General features: G+C 40.3%; 1 protein-coding gene across 3 annotated transcripts in view; it reads left to right on the top strand.

The window, feature by feature from the left end:
* FNDC3B (fibronectin type III domain containing 3B) overlaps positions 1–15,804 on the top strand; it is a 359,867-nt gene that overhangs the window by 179,809 nt on the left and 164,254 nt on the right. For all 3 annotated transcript variants that reach the window (XM_082624742.1, XM_082624743.1, XM_082624744.1), the window contains exon 4: positions 13,323–13,399. In XM_082624742.1, the coding sequence (XP_082480868.1) occupies positions 13,323–13,399 (77 nt within the window). The remainder of the gene's footprint in view (positions 1–13,322; positions 13,400–15,804) is intronic.

Raw genomic sequence — 15,804 nt, 5'->3', positions numbered from 1 at the left:
AGGTATTTTATTCTTTTGGATACTGTCATAAATAGAATTGTGTTCTTAATTTCCTTTTCAGATTGTTCATTGCTGGTGCATAGAAACACAATTGACTTATGCGTTGCTCTTGTACCCTGTAAATTTACTGAATTCGTTTTTCAGCTCTAATAGTTTTTTGTCTATGGAATCTTTGGGATTTTCTATATATAGGATTATGTCTTCTGCGAATATAATTTTACTTCTTCCTTTCCAATTTGGATGCCTTTTCTTTTTCTTTTTCTTTTTTTTTGCCCAGTTGTTCTAGCTAAGACTTCTGGCACAATGTCAATAGTGGTGGTGAAAGTAGGCATCCTTGTTTTGTTCCTCATGTTAGAGGGAAAGCTTTCAGTTTCTTAACCATTGAGTGTAATGTTTGCTGTGTATGCTTATTGTCTTTTAACCTACTAAGTCAGAGGTTATCACCTGAGAACTTGTTAGAAATGCTAGCTCTTAAGACCCACCCCCAATCTTCTGATTCTGAAACTATGGGAAGTGGAGTTTAGCAATCTGGATTTTCAGAAACCCTCTGGATGATTTTGATGCACACTAAAGTTTAAGAACCACTGCACTAGAGTTTAAGCTTAGGTTAGAACCTGTGCTTTATTTTATTACCTTTGTATTCCTTTTAGTTCTCTTGTGGGATTAATTAGTGTTGAATAGCTTTAAAAAAATCAGTGTTCCCCAAAGTGCCAACATAATCTCTTCGCTCGTCTACATGTCTTGAATCACCATGAATAACTGGAGGTTCATTATTAGGCATTCACACAGTTCACCAGAAGACCTCACATTTTGTTTTCAGTCTTAGACCCTTGGCAAACAGCGCAAGTGTACTTTTATTTATTTATTTATTTATTTTTGGCTGCGTTGGGTCTTCGTTGCTGTGTGCAGGCTCCTCATTGTGGTGGCTTCTCTTGTTGCAGAGCACGGGCTTCAGTAGTTGTGGCACGTGAGCTCAGGTGGCTCACGGGCTGTAGAGCGCAGGCTCAGTAGTTACGGCACATGGGCTTAGTTGCTCTGCGGCATGTGGGATCTTCCCAGACCAGGGCTCGAACCTGTGTCCCCTGCATTGGCAGGCGGATTCTTAACCACTGCGCCACCAGGGAAGCCCTGAAGTGTACTTTTATTCAGACCATTTGTTTTGATAAGTGCTTTCACCGTAATTATCTGGTTACCTATTAGCTGTGGCCTTATCCATATGACTACTTCAACGAGCAAGAAATTATCTTTTGGCTATTTAGAAAGACTCAGGTGTCTCTTTTTTTTTTTAAATAGGGTTCATTGGATTTTATCACATCAGTGTTTTCCCTTTGCTTTATTTTTCTCATTAGTTTTCCTTTATCTTGTGTTGTGATCTCAGTCCTCTTACATCCTTCCCCCCCACCCCTTTCATCTTCTTTGAACAAAATAATATTTAGGTTAATAAGCTAAGAATGTGATTTATTACTACTAATGGCTGTTGTTGAAAGTAGCCATTTGGACACACAAGTACCAGTTTCTAGACAATTACAGTCATAACATTCTACTTATTCACTACCTGTTTACCTACTGGCGAATATTCAGTTTATAAAAAATACCATTTCAAAATGTCAAAATTGTGGTATAATTAATTATTTATAGCTAATCTATTTCTGAGACTAATTAAAATGATAATATATACCCCAGATTCCCATTTTCCACCACTTTCAGATGTCTAAACCTCATTTGTACATTCTCCTCGAGTCAGTCTAGTTAACTCTTCTCCCAGGACAGGTGAATATTCTGAATATAGTATCAGATTAAGGGGGTATCTACATGTGTGGGCTCTGGGGGGATCCCTGGTAGCAGGGCAGAAGCACAGAGTGAAGCAGAATGGTCGTACAGCCATGGCAGGGGCTTAGAAGCTCTCCATGAGCTATGTGTCCCTAGGAATACAACATTGCTGGACTTTCCTTCAGTCTCTTTGATGTGAGAATAAAGTTGTAGGATCATTACATGAATTACTGTTGGTTGAATAATTAAGCTGCTCTCCAGCCTTTCTTGTTCACAGTTCGCTGTAAGTAAATGAAAAATCAATTCATTAACAAATGCTAGCAGACTTTTAAGATGCTAGACCATGTACTTGCATATTGCAGTTAAATTTTTTAATGACTATAAACTGATCATAGTTCTTGTCTGTGTCTCACGTCTTGTTCAATGAAAAAAAAGGGAATGTTCATTGCAGTACTATTTACAGTAGCCAGGAGATGGAAGCAACCTAAGTGTCCATCGACAGATGAATGGATAAAGAAGATGTGGCACGTATATACAATGGAATATTATTCAGCCATAAAAAGAAACGAAATTGAGTTATTTGTAGTGAGGTGGATGGACCTAGAGTCTGTCATACAGAGTGAAGTAAGTCAGAAAGAGAAAAACAAATACCATATGGTAACACATATATATGGAATCTAGAAAAAAAATGGTTCTCATGAACCTAGGGGCAGGACAGGGATAAAGACGCAGACTTGGAGAATGGACTTGAGGACACGGGGAGGGGGAAGCTGGGACGAAATGAGAGAGTGGCATGGACTTATATACACTACCAAATGTAAAATAGCTAGTGGGAAGCAGCAGCATAGCACAGGGAGATCAGCTTGTTGCTTTGTGACCACCTAGAAGGGTGGGATAGGGAGGGTGGGAGGGAGATGAGAGGGAGGGGATATGGGGATATATGTATGCATATAGCTGACTCACTCTGTTATACAGCAGAAACTAACACAACATTGTAAAGCAATTAAACTCCAATAAAGATGTTTAAAAAAAAAAAAAGAAAAAAGGGAAGGGATTCTTGACTGTTGAAGTCACAGCCTGAAATTGATCAGATTTCCCAAGGCATTTTTTTCATGGAATTACTTGGGTTTTAGCAAACATTCTAGTTCCAGTTCTAGAAATTGTACGTGTGACATCTTTCATCTGTCTGTGGAAGAGTTCATGTGGTCTCTAGCTGAGCTTCTTAATTAGTTTCTCAAAAAAAAAAAAAATCTGAAGTAGTTTGGAAGTGTATGTTTATGTTCAGATTATTTAATCTATGTGTATGTATATTTGTGTAGGCCTACCTTTATGTAACAAGAGTGTTTAATAAAGAGGGTTCCAGATATCTTAAGAGATTTAAGAAGTTTTTTTCCAAAAAGTTTAATAGATCGATGATTTCCCAATACAGTCAGAAAGGAAGTTAGTTTGGGGAGATTGTGTGCCTTTTTTACCTCTCACATATCCGGTGTTGGTGGTTTGAACAAGAAGAGAACCATTTTCCACATATTCTCAGGGCTATATCCTTTCAGTCTTCTGTGTCACGAGATTATCTATTAAAAATCAAAAGGAACTTCCGGGTAAGATGGCGGAAGAGTAAGACGCGGAGATCACCTTCCTCCCCACGGATACACCAGAAATACAGCTACACGTGGAACAACTCCTACAGAACACCTACTGAACGCTGGCAGAAGACCCCAGACCTCCCAAAAGGCAAGAAACTCCCCACATACCTGGGTAGGGCAAAGTGGAGAGATTCCCGCACAGAGGATCGGTGCCGAGCGGCACTCACCAGCCCGAGAGGCTTGTCTGCTCGCCCGCCGGGGCACGCAGTGCTGGAAGCTGAGGCTCGAGCTTCGGTCAGAGCGCAGGGAGAGGACTGGGGCTGGTGGCGAGAACTCAGCCTGAAGGGGGCTAATGTGCCACAGCTAGCCGGGAGGGAGTCCGGGAAAACTCTGGAGCTGCCGAAGAGGCAAGAGACTTTTTCTTCCCTCTTGGTTTCCTGGTGCGCGAGGAGAGGGGATTAAGAGCGCTGCTTAAAGGGGCTCCACGGACGGGCGCGAGTCGCGACTGAAAGCGCGGAGCCCAGTGACAGGCGTGGGACGCTGGGGCTGCTGCTGCCGCCGCCAAGAAGCCTGTGTGCGAGCGCAGGTCACTGCCCACACCGCCCTTCCGGGAGCCTGTGCAGCCCGCCACTGCCGGGGTCCTGGGATCCAGGGGCGGCTTCCCTGGGAGAACGCACGGCGCGCCTCGGGCTGGTGCAACGTCACGCCGACCTCTGCCGCTGCAGGCTCGCCCCGCACTCCGTGCCCCTCCCTCCCTCCTGGCCTGAGTGAGCCAGAGTCCCCGAAGAGGCTGCTCCTTTAACCCTGTCCTATCTGAGCGAAGAACAGACGCCCTCCGTCGACCTACACGCAGAGGCGGGGCCAAATCCAAAGCTGAGACCTAGGAGCTGTGAGAACAAAGAAGAGAAAGGGAAACCTCTCCCAGCAGCCTCAGAAGCAGCGGATTAAAGCTCCACAATCAACTTGATGTACCCTGCATCTGTGGAATACATGAATAGACAACACATCATCCCAAATTGAGGAGCCCGGAGTCAGTGCTGTGCCTCTGAGGTGGGAGAGCCAACTTCAGGACACTGGTCCACAAGAGACCTCCCAGCTCCACATAATATCAAACGGCGAAAATCTTCCAGAGATCTCCATCTCAACACCAGCACCCAGCTTCACTCAACGACCAGCAGGCTACAGTGCTGGACACCCTAAGCCAAACAACTAGCAAGACAGGAACACAACGCCACCCATTAGCAGAGAGGTGGCCTAAAATCATAAAAAGTCCACAGACACCCCAAAACACACCACCAGACGTGGACCTGCCCACCAGAAAGACAAGATCCAGCCTCATCCACCAGAACACAGGCACTAGTCCCCTCCACCAGGGAGCCTACACAACCCACTAAACCAACCTTAGCCACTGGGGACAGACACCAAAAACAACAGGAACTACGAAACTGCAGCCTGCAAAAAGGAGACCCCAAACACAGTAACATAAGCAAAATGAGAAGACAGAAAAACACACAGCAGGAGAAGGAGCAAGATAAAAACCCACCAGACCTAACAAATGAAGAGGTAATAGGCACTCTACCTGAAAAAGAGTTCAGAATAATGATGGTAAAGATGATCCAAGATTCTATTTCCCAGATCCAAAATCTTGGAAATAGAATAGACAAAATGCAAGAAACAGTTAACAAGGACCTAGAAGAACTAAAGATGAATCAAGCATCGATTAAAAACACAATACATGAAATAAAAAATACTCTAGATGGGATCAATAGCAGAATAACTGAGGCAGAAGAACGGATAAGTGAGGTGGAAGATAAAATAGTGGAAATAACTGCTGCAGAGCAAAATAAAGAAAAAAGAATGAAAAGAACAGAGGACAGTCTCAGAGACCTCTGGGACAACATTAAACGCACCAACATTCGAATTATAGGGGTTCCAGAAGAAGAAGAGAAAAAGAAAGGGACTGAGAAAATATTTGAAGAGATTATAGTTGAAAACTTCCCTAATATGGGAAAGGAAATAGTTAATCAAGTCCAGGAGGCACAGAGAGTCCCATACAGAATAAATCCAAGGAGAAATACGCCAAGACACATATTAATCAAACTGTCAAAAATTAAACACAAAGAAATCATATTAAAAGCAGCAAGGCAAAAACAACAAATAACACACAAGGGAATCCCCATCAGGATAACAGCTGATCTCTCAGCAGAAACTCTACAAGCCAGAAGGGAGTGGCAGGACATACTTAAAGTGATGAAGGAGAAAAACCTGCAACCAAGATTACTCTACCCAGCAAGGATCTCATTCAGATTTGATGGAGAAATTAAAACGTTTACAGACAAGCAAAAGCTGAGAGAGTTCAGCACCACCAAACCAGCTTTACAACAAATGCTAAAGGAACTTCTCTAGGCAAGAAACACAACAGAAGTAAAAGACCTACAATAATGAACCCAAAACAATTAAGAAAATGGGAATAGGAACATACATATCGATAATTACCTTAAATGTAAATGGACTAAATGCTCCCACCAAAAGACACAGAGTGGCTGAATGGATACAAAAACAAGACCCATCTATATGCTGTCTACAAGAGACCCACTTCAGACCTAGAGACACATACAGACTGAAAGTAAGGGGATGGAAAAAGATATTCCATGCAAATGGAAACCAAAAGAAAGCTGGAGTAGCAATTCTCATATCAGACAAAATAGACTTTAAAATAAGGACTACTAGAAGAGACAAAGAAGGACACTACATAATGATCAAGGGATCGATCCAAGAAGAAGATATAACAATTGTAAATATTTATGCACCCAACATAGGAGCACCTCAATACATAAGGCAAATACTAACAGCCATAAAAGGAGAAATCGACAGTAACACACTCATAGTAGGGGACTTTAACACCCCACTTTCACCAATGGACAGATCATCCAAAATGAAAATAAATAAGGAAACACAAGCTTTAAATGATACATTAAACAAGATGGACTTAATTGATATTTATAGGACATTCCATCCAAAAACAACAGAATACACATTTTTCTCAAGTGCTCATGGAACATTCTCCAGGATAGATCATATCTTGGGTCACAAATCAGGCCTTGGTAAATTTAAGAAAATTGAAATTGTATCAAGTATCTTTTCCGACCACAATGCTATGAGACTAGATATCAATTACAGGAAAAGAGCTGTAAAAAATACAAACACATGGAGGCTAAACAATACACTACTTAATAACGAAGTGATCACTGAAGAAATCAAAGAGGAAATTAAAAAATACCTAGAAACAAATGACAATGGAGACACGACGACCCAAAACCTATGGGATGCAGCAAAAGCAGTTCTAAGAGGGAAGTTTATAGCAATACAATCCCACCTTAAGAAACAGGAAACATCTCGAATAAACAACCTAACCTTGCACCTAAAGCAATTAGAGAAAGAAGAACAAAAACATCCCAAAGTTAGCAGAAGGAAAGAAATCATAAAAATCAGATCAGAAATAAATGAAAAAGAAATGAAGGAAACGATAGCAAAGATCAATAAAACTAAAAGCTGGTTCTTTGAGAAGATAAACAAAATTGATAAACCATTAGCCAGACTCATCAAGAAAAAAAGGGAGAAGACTCAAATCAATAGAATTAGAAATGAAAAAGGAGAAGTAACAACTGACACTACAGAAATAAAAAAGATCATGAGAGATTACTATAAGCAACTCTATGCCAATAAAATGGACAACCTGGAAGAAATGGACAAATTCTTAGAAATGCACAACCTGCCAAGACTGAATCAGGAAGAAATAGAAAATATGAACAGACCAATCACAAGCACTGAAATTGAAACTGTGATAAAAAATCTTCCAACAAACAAAAGCCCAGGACCAGATGGCTTCACAGGCGAATTCTATCAAGCATTTAGAGAAGAGCTAACACCTGTCCTTCTGAAACTCTTCCAAAATATAGCAGAGGGAGGAACACTCCCAAACTCATTCTACGAGGCCACCATCACCTTGATACCAAAACCAGGCAAGGATGTCACAAAGAAAGAAAACTACAGGCCAATATCACTGATGAACATAGATGCAAAAATCCTCAACAAAATACTAGCAAACAGAATCCAACAGCACATTAAAAGGATCATACACCATGATCAAGTGGGGTTTATTCCAGGAATGCAAGGATTCTTCAATGTACGCAAATCAATCAACGTGATACACCATATTAACAAACTGAAGGAGAAAAACCATATGATCATCTCAATAGATGCAGAGAAAGCTTTCGACAAAATTCAACACCCATTTATGATAAAAACCCTGCAGAAAGTAGGCATAGAGGGAACTTTCCTCAACATAATAAAGGCCATATATGACAAACCCACAGCCAGCATCGTCCTCAATGGTGAAAAACTGAAACCATTTCCACTAAGATCAGGAACTAGACAAGGTTGCCCACTTTCACCACTCTTATTCAACCTAGTTTTGGAAGTTTTAGCCACAGCAATCAGAGAAGAAAAGGAAATAAAAGGAATCCAAATTGGAAAAGAAGAAGTAAAGCTGTCACTGTTTGCAGATGACATGATACTATACATAGAGAATCCTAAAGATGCTACCAGAAAACTACTAGAGTTAATCAATGAATTTGGTAAAGTTGCAGGATACAAAATTAATGCACAGAAATCTCTGGCATTCCTATATACTGATGATGAAAAATCTGAAAGAGAAATCAAGGAAACACTCCCATTTACCATTGCAACAAAAAGAATAAAATATCTAGGAATAAACCTACCTAAGGAGACAAAAGACCTGTATGCAGAAAATTATAAGACACTGATGAAAGAAATTAAAGATGATACAAATAGATGGAGAGATGTACCATGTTCTTGGATTGGAAGAATCAACATTGTGAAAATGACTCTACTACCCAAAGCAATCTACAGGTTCAATGCAATCCCTATCAAACTACCACTGGCATTTTTCACAGAACTAGAACAAAAAATTTCACAATTTGTATGGAAACACAAAAGTCCCCGAATAGCCAAAGCAATCTTGAGAACGAAAAATGGAGCTGGAGGAATCAGGCTCCCTGACTTCAGACTATACTACAAAGCTACAGTAATCAAGACAGTATGGTACTGGCACAAAAACAGAAAGATAGATCAATGGAACAGGATAGAAAGCCCAGAGTTAAACCCACGGACATATGGTCACCTTATCTTTGATAAAGGAGGCAGGAATGTACAGTGGAGAAAGGACAGTCTCTTCAATAAGTGGTGCTGGGAAAACTGGATAGGGACATGTAAAAGTATGAGATTAGATCATTCCCTAACACCATACACAAAAATAAGCTCAAAATGGATTAAAGACCTAAATGTAAGGCCAGACACTATCAAACTCTTAGAGGAACACATAGGCAGAACACTCTATGACATAAATCACAGCAAGATCCTTTTTGACCCACCTCCTAGAGAAATGGAAATAAAGACAAAAATAAACACATGGGACCTAATGAAACTTAAAAGCTTTTGCACAGCAAAGGAAACCATAAACAAGACCAAAAGACAACCCTCAGAATGGGAGAAAATATTTGCAAATGAAGCAACTGACAAAGGATTAATCTCCAAGATTTATAAGCAGCTCATGCAGCTCAATAACAAAAAAACAAACAACCCAATCCAAAAATGGGCAGAAGACCTAAATAGACATTTCTCCACAGAAGATATACAGACTGCCAACAAACACATGAAAGGATGCTCAACATCTTTACTCATTAGAGAAATGCAAATCAAAACTACAATGAGATATCATCTCACACCAGTCAGAATGGCCATCATCAAAAAATCTAGAAACAATAAATGCTGGAGAGGGTGTGGAAAAAAGGGAACACTCTTGCACTGCTGGTGGGAATGTGAATTGGTACAGCCGCTATGGAGAACGGTATGGAGGTTCCTTAAAAAACTACAAATAGAACTACCATATGACCCAGCAATCCCACTACTGGGCATATACCCTGAGAAAACCATAATTCAAAAAGAGACATGTACCAAAATGTTCATAGCAGCCCTATTTACAATAGCCCGGAGATGGAAACAACCTAAGTGTCCATCATCGGATGAATGGATAAAGAAGATGTGGCACATATATACAATGGAATATTACTCAGCCATAAAAAGAAATGAAATTGAGCTATTTGTAATGAGGTGGATAGACCTAGAGTCTGTCATACAGAGTGAAGTAAGTCAGAAAGAGAAAGACAAATACTGTATGCTAACACATATATATGGAATTTAAGAAAAAAAAATGTCATGAAGAACATAGGGGTAAGACAGGAATAAAGACACAGACCTACTAGAGAATGGACTTGAGGATATGGGGAGGGGGAAGGGTAAGCTGTGACAAAGTGAAAGAGCGGCATGGACATATATACACTACCAAACGTGAGGTAAATAGCTAGTGGGAAGCAGCCGCATAGCACAGGGAGATCAGCTTGGTACTTTGTGACCGCCTGGAGGGGTGGGATAGGGAGGGTGGGAGGGAGACGCAAAAGGGAGGGGATATGGAAACATATGTATATGTATAACTGATTAAATTTGTTATAAAGCAAAAAAATAAAATAAAATAAAATTAAAAAAAAAAAAAAAAAATCAAAAGGAATCTAGTAGTCCTAAAAGTTTAGGAAGAGAAGTTTGTGTTTTAATTAGGGAAGAATTATAATAGTATCAGGAGGTTCTCAAACACAAACTGTTGAGCAGAGGCAGTAAACTCACTGATTGGGAGATAAGTATTTAGGGAGACAATAACTTTTCTCATACCACCATTGTGAAAGGGATTTTATTTTCCTAGCTTTTAAACTCCTGAATGCCTGTGTATGCAGTGGTTTATTTCAGAAGGGAGAGAAACCTTAGGGTTCTAGGGTAGAGCTGAGTTTCAGAAACCATTACTGTATATTTCGCAAGGCTTTTTGAAAGGGTTTTGATGACAGTGACAAGAGAAAGGGGGAACAAGCATGTTAAAGTCATTTGGCTACTTTTGAAACCAAGGCCAGGAAGAAAACATTTTCTGGCTGTAAATCATTTACTTGTCCTACATTCTTTAAAGCATTTTATACAAATGACTTTAACAGTTTTAGGGGTCATGCCTGGGGTTAAGAGACTGTTTGCCTGGTATACATTTTGGTGATTAAAAGTAATACTTTATTGAAGTGGTAGCATTTCTGTTCACACTCTGCACTATGAAATATTTGATATTTATCTGATGAGGAAGGTTTGCCTCGTAAGTCAGTATTGTACAAAGAGTATGCGTGTTGACTATGTGTTACAGGGACGTGTACTGTTAAAAAAAATAGTGCTTAAAATGTAATTGTAATGAAAGAACAGGAAAAAACAAAAAACTATAAATAAAAAAAGAAAAATTGTAAAGATTGCTAACATTTTGATGAGTGCTTACTATGCCATGCACTGCCCTAAATGCTTTTACATGTATTATTGAATTTAGTCTATAAACCCAAATCTATGAGGTAGGGATTATTATTCTTATTGACAAGTGAGGCATAGAAAGGCTAAGTGAATTGTCCAACATCACCCAACCAGTGTGAATAGTGAGGTGGGAAATGAAACCAGGCAGAGGCCACGCTCTTAATGCCTGCTTATAGAGCTGAGTGCATAGACCCTTGGATTTCAAAGACAGTATTCAGGCTAAGAGTGAAATAGTTGTCTATGATTTTTATGTGAATCAATTCAAATAGAAATATTTAGTAAATACCTAAATGTCTTAATGGCTGTGGCAAAAATGCTAAAGCTGATGAGAAAGATGGATTTGGAAGATGAATTTGGAAAGTACCTTCAGTGATTGCTGGATGTATTAGTTGGAATCATACTTAAAAATACAGTAGGAGGGCTTCCCTGGTGGCGCAGTGGTTGAGAGTCCGCCTGCTGATGCAGGGGACATGGGTTCGTGCCCCGGTCTGGGAAGATCCCACATGCCGCAGAGCGGCTGGGCCCATGAGCCATGGCCGCTGAGCCTGCGCGTCCGGAGCCTGTGCTCCGCAACGGGAGAGGCCACAACAGTGAGAGGCCTGCATACCGCAAAAAAAAAAAAAAAAAATACAGTGGGATCGTGGAATTATCCATTCTTATGCCATTGTCATCCTCTTCTTTAACTGATTACCAGTGTGTTACTATGTGAGAGACTACTGTGGTATTTTTATGAGTTCAGAGATTATCAGATAGTTTAGTACTTTGGCATATTGTCCATGAAGTTGCAGCGACTCTAGTCATGTGGAATGTTACATGAATACTCAGATCTTTTCTGCGCTTCTCCTATATGTTTTTCCTATACTTGTAGACCTTTTGATGGGCACCCCAGCATCCCTGTCCCTCCACACTTTTCCTGAGAAGTAGTTGTAACATTGGATTGAACTGTGAGGTGAAAGATGCATTGTGCTTATATGTAAGTGCAGCACTGGGTGGCAGGGTCTGTCTTCTTTTGCCAAGAAAAGTGTTGTATTTTTCTTGGTTTTTGTTACAGCAGAGCCATTTTCATTGCCGGCAGCACAACACACATCAGGAGAAAGCAAATAAACAACACAGGGCACTTGGAGCCAGGAAGTCGCATCTCAAGACTAGAAACACAGCTTTGGATTGACATTTGGGACATGGGTTGCTAGATAGGGGAGCCACCTGTCAAACTGAAAACCAGTGACCTGAGGTTCTTATACTTCCAGGGAAACCATTTAGTCATAGGATCTTTGGAAGGGTGTCAGAAGTTGATTTTGATGTTATGACAATCAGTTTCCTTGTAATTAAATATTAACTCAAACTATGTCTTAGGTAACTGAGCTTTGCCTTGCCTTTCATTGTTTCCTAAGACATGCGATTAACATTTGTTGAATTTTTTATTTTGAAACTAACCTCTTGTTAATTGAATGCTTTACTTTGAAATAATCCAAGTAAATTTGGTATGAGTATTCCTAATAGTGTCTAGTTTTAAAATATAATCTGTTTTTACCCCCTGCCTTATAAGAGACTTGTCAAATTCAGTTGGTTTGGAGTATTTTAAAGGTTTCTTCTATGTCAAATTAATGGCATGTTACAGTAACTTATTGAAAATAATAATCGAAATGAAAATTATAAACCCAAAGTCTATAGGAGCTTTTTAAACCAGAGGAGGTAAACTCATTAAAAATTTAGTTACTTAAGCATATATTGATAATACATTCTTTTAAAGGGAAAAAAGGAAACTTTTTGCCCTGCTTTGTTTGACTACTCTTAACTGAGCAGCCTTAATTTATGGAACTTGAGGCTTTGGTAATCATTAAATATTTATAAAGATGCTCACAGGGACTTCCCTGGTGGTGCAGTGGTTGAGAATCCGCCTGCCAGTGCTGGGGACACAGGTTCGATCCCTGGTTAGGGAAGATCCTACATGCCGTGGAGCAACTAAGCCCCTGTGCTACAACTAATGAGCCTGTGCTCTAGAGCCTGCGAGCCACAACTACTGAGCCCAAGCGCCACAACCTCTGAAGCCTGTGCACTCTAGAGCCCGTGTGCCGCAACTCCTGAGCCCACGTGCTGCAACTCCTGAAGCCCGTGTGCCTAGAGCCCTTGCTCCGCAACAAGAGAAGCTACCGCAATGAGAAACCCCCGCACCACAACGAAGAGTAGCCCCCGCTCGCCGCAGCTAGAGAAAGCCTGCGCACAGCAATGAAGACCCAGCGCAGCCAAAAAACAATACTAAAAAAAAAAAAAAAAAAAAAAAAAGATGCTCATAGCTGTTCTCCCACCCCCACCCCCTTGACTTATGCAGCTGGAGAATTCCTTTTCATTTGTGATTTCAGGTCTAAGACACGAGGTACCAATTACTGAAGAGAAAATAGTCAGTGATTCTCTTCAGTTTTGATAATATTTTAAAATACCAATGATTAGTTTGAATAATGTATATTTCATCAGTTGTTAACATCTTACTCTTGCCTCTTTTAGGGCCTGCTGAAGTTCCCATGATGTCACCCAATGGATCCATTCCTCCCATCCACGTGCCTCCAGGTTATATTTCACAGGTAAACCATTTAATAGACTTCTCTACTCACTATGGGCACTGTCATTATTCTAAAACAATATATGGCCTCAAAACCTTATTCCAGGATTAATTTAGTTAGGATAATGCTAGAGTTGTGGGGTTTTCTTGTTTTCCTGTTTTTGTTGTTGTTTTTGATTTTTGTTTGTGTAGCACCACATGGTCCTTCCTGAATCTTGCCGCTTGATGTGCCAGAAAGTCAGTGGGAGGGAAACACAGCAGGGTTACCAGGCTGCCTTCCTCTGAGGTGGGTTTCACACTTGACCATTTGACAATGGTTCCTTCGTTGAGTCTACTGCCTTAGAGACTTCCTTCTACCTGTACCACAGTTTGCTAGAAAAAGAAAACTTGTAGACTTAATTAGTAAAAAATATCAAAGGAGACATATAGTTAACATAAATAGGGTCTGCCTTCTGTTATAGGAGTCCCGTTTTTCTGTAATGTGGCATGACTTGGGCTTGATAAATTACTGAATATGATGTGAGAACTTCACTGTTTGCACTTAAATTTCTCTGAAATTGGATTATTTCTTAAGTAAAAAAAAAAACAAAAAAAAGCAATAGCTGTTTAAAAAGTAGTAGCAGGGGGGCTTCCCTGGTGGTGCAGTGGTTGAGAGTCCGCCTGCCGATGCAGGGAACACGGTTTCGTGCCCTGGTCTGGGAGGATCCCACATGCCGCGGAGCGGCTGGGCCCGTGAGCCATGGCCGCTGAGCCTGCGCGTCCGGAGCCTGTGCTCTGCAACGGGAGGGGCCACAGCAGTGAGAGGCCCGCGTACCGCAAAAAAAAAAAAAAAAAAAAAAAGTAGTAGCAGGACTTCCCTGGCAGTCCAGTGGGTAGGACTCGACGCTTTCACTGCCGAGGTTGCGGGTTCAATCCCTGGTCAGGGACCTAAGATCCCACAAGCCTCTCAGTTCGGCCCCCCCAAAAAAAAAAAAAAAAAAGAGCAGCAATTTCAGAAGTGTGTTGGAAAGATTAAAAAAAAAAAGTTAAAGGGTAAAGTTGTACTCCTATTCCTGGGTAAGGTTTAAAGTCTTCAGGGTGCCTGGAACATGGGCATCTGTATATACTTTTGTTTTTTGTCCTCAGCTCCTAAAACAACTTGAACTCTCCCTGCACTACTTCCTCCCCAAATACCTAACTAACCAACTGTTTTTCTCTCTTTCTGCCACTATTGTACTTTTTTTCTGATTATAATGGCATCTTATATTCACTGGAAAAAATCTGAGAAGGCAGAAGAGTAGAAAAAAAGAAAATATTTGTAATTTTACTACCCACAGAAGACGATAATCTTTGTGTTAACATTTTTTGGGTTATAGTCTTCCAGATTTTTTTTTTCTTTCTCTCTCTGTCTGCTTTTAAAATGGTTTAAAAATCTGTAATTTTCATTTTCAGTGATTTTGCTGGGGTGAAAAAGTTGGCAGCTACATAGGAAAATTGCTGAAGTGCAGGCAGGAATCAAAGAAGATTTATCCTTCTCTGATGTAAAAACTTATCCATTTCTTCACTGTCTAAGCCATAGTGCAGCCACTATAATTTCATTTTTTCCATCCCTACTTCTTTTATGTGAGCCAGTTTGACATCTTTTTTTTTTTGGAGGAGCCAGAATGTTGGCCCATCTTCCCCCTGTTGCAAGTAAATGGCTTGTTTTACACAAGTCTTTGTAAATAAGGATCACTGAAGGGGAAAAGGGTGCAGAGCAAGCCCTTCCAGCCAAGACACACGATGGTGGATCACGTTCACATCACCAGTCAATTAACAGAAAAGAACAAGGAATGTAGAATTCCATTCTGTCTCCCAGTCATTTATTTGAGGAAGTGTTTCGTTCCCTTGAACCAGAGTACAGTTCTCGCCATTGTGATGGCTGAACTAACACCTCCTTTTCTGCTAAGTGCCCATTTAAGGAATACCAGTGAAAACTTGAACATTCCAGTGGAGAGAAGCTGCGATGGCTTTTCATTGCTAGTGGTGTTTCTGTGATTGTATTAACTGCCAAACATGTATTAGGATTCCTAGGAAAAAGAGAAACTTTTAGATCGTGGTGTATTTCTGATTCTGAAAAACTTCTATAGAAAATCTAAGTAGAAAGAGGAAAAACAGAACTGTAAACTTACTTTCATAAAGCTGATGATGGAAGCATAGTGAAACACTTTCTGAACTCGGAATTATGGCAGAAAGTGCTAGGAGATATTTGAAGAATAGGAAACATGGAATAATGTGGATTCCGAATTGAAAAAGAACAAGAAGCAGTCTGTAAGGCACATAGTCAACTCTTTTTAGACTGGGCTGTCTGCTCAGAAGATGGGCCCAGAGTTAAATAACCTTCAGTGGTAGCATTATAACTTGAATGATATTTGACAGTGAAGTGTCTTAAGTAAAAGTGATTATTAT

Source organism: Mesoplodon mirus, assembly GCF_964341445.2.
Source record: "Mesoplodon mirus genome assembly, chromosome: 6".
Taxonomy (NCBI): domain Eukaryota; kingdom Metazoa; phylum Chordata; class Mammalia; order Artiodactyla; family Ziphiidae; genus Mesoplodon; species Mesoplodon mirus.
Note: the sequence above shows the minus strand (reverse complement) of the source record. Positions and strands in the feature narration are given on the sequence as shown.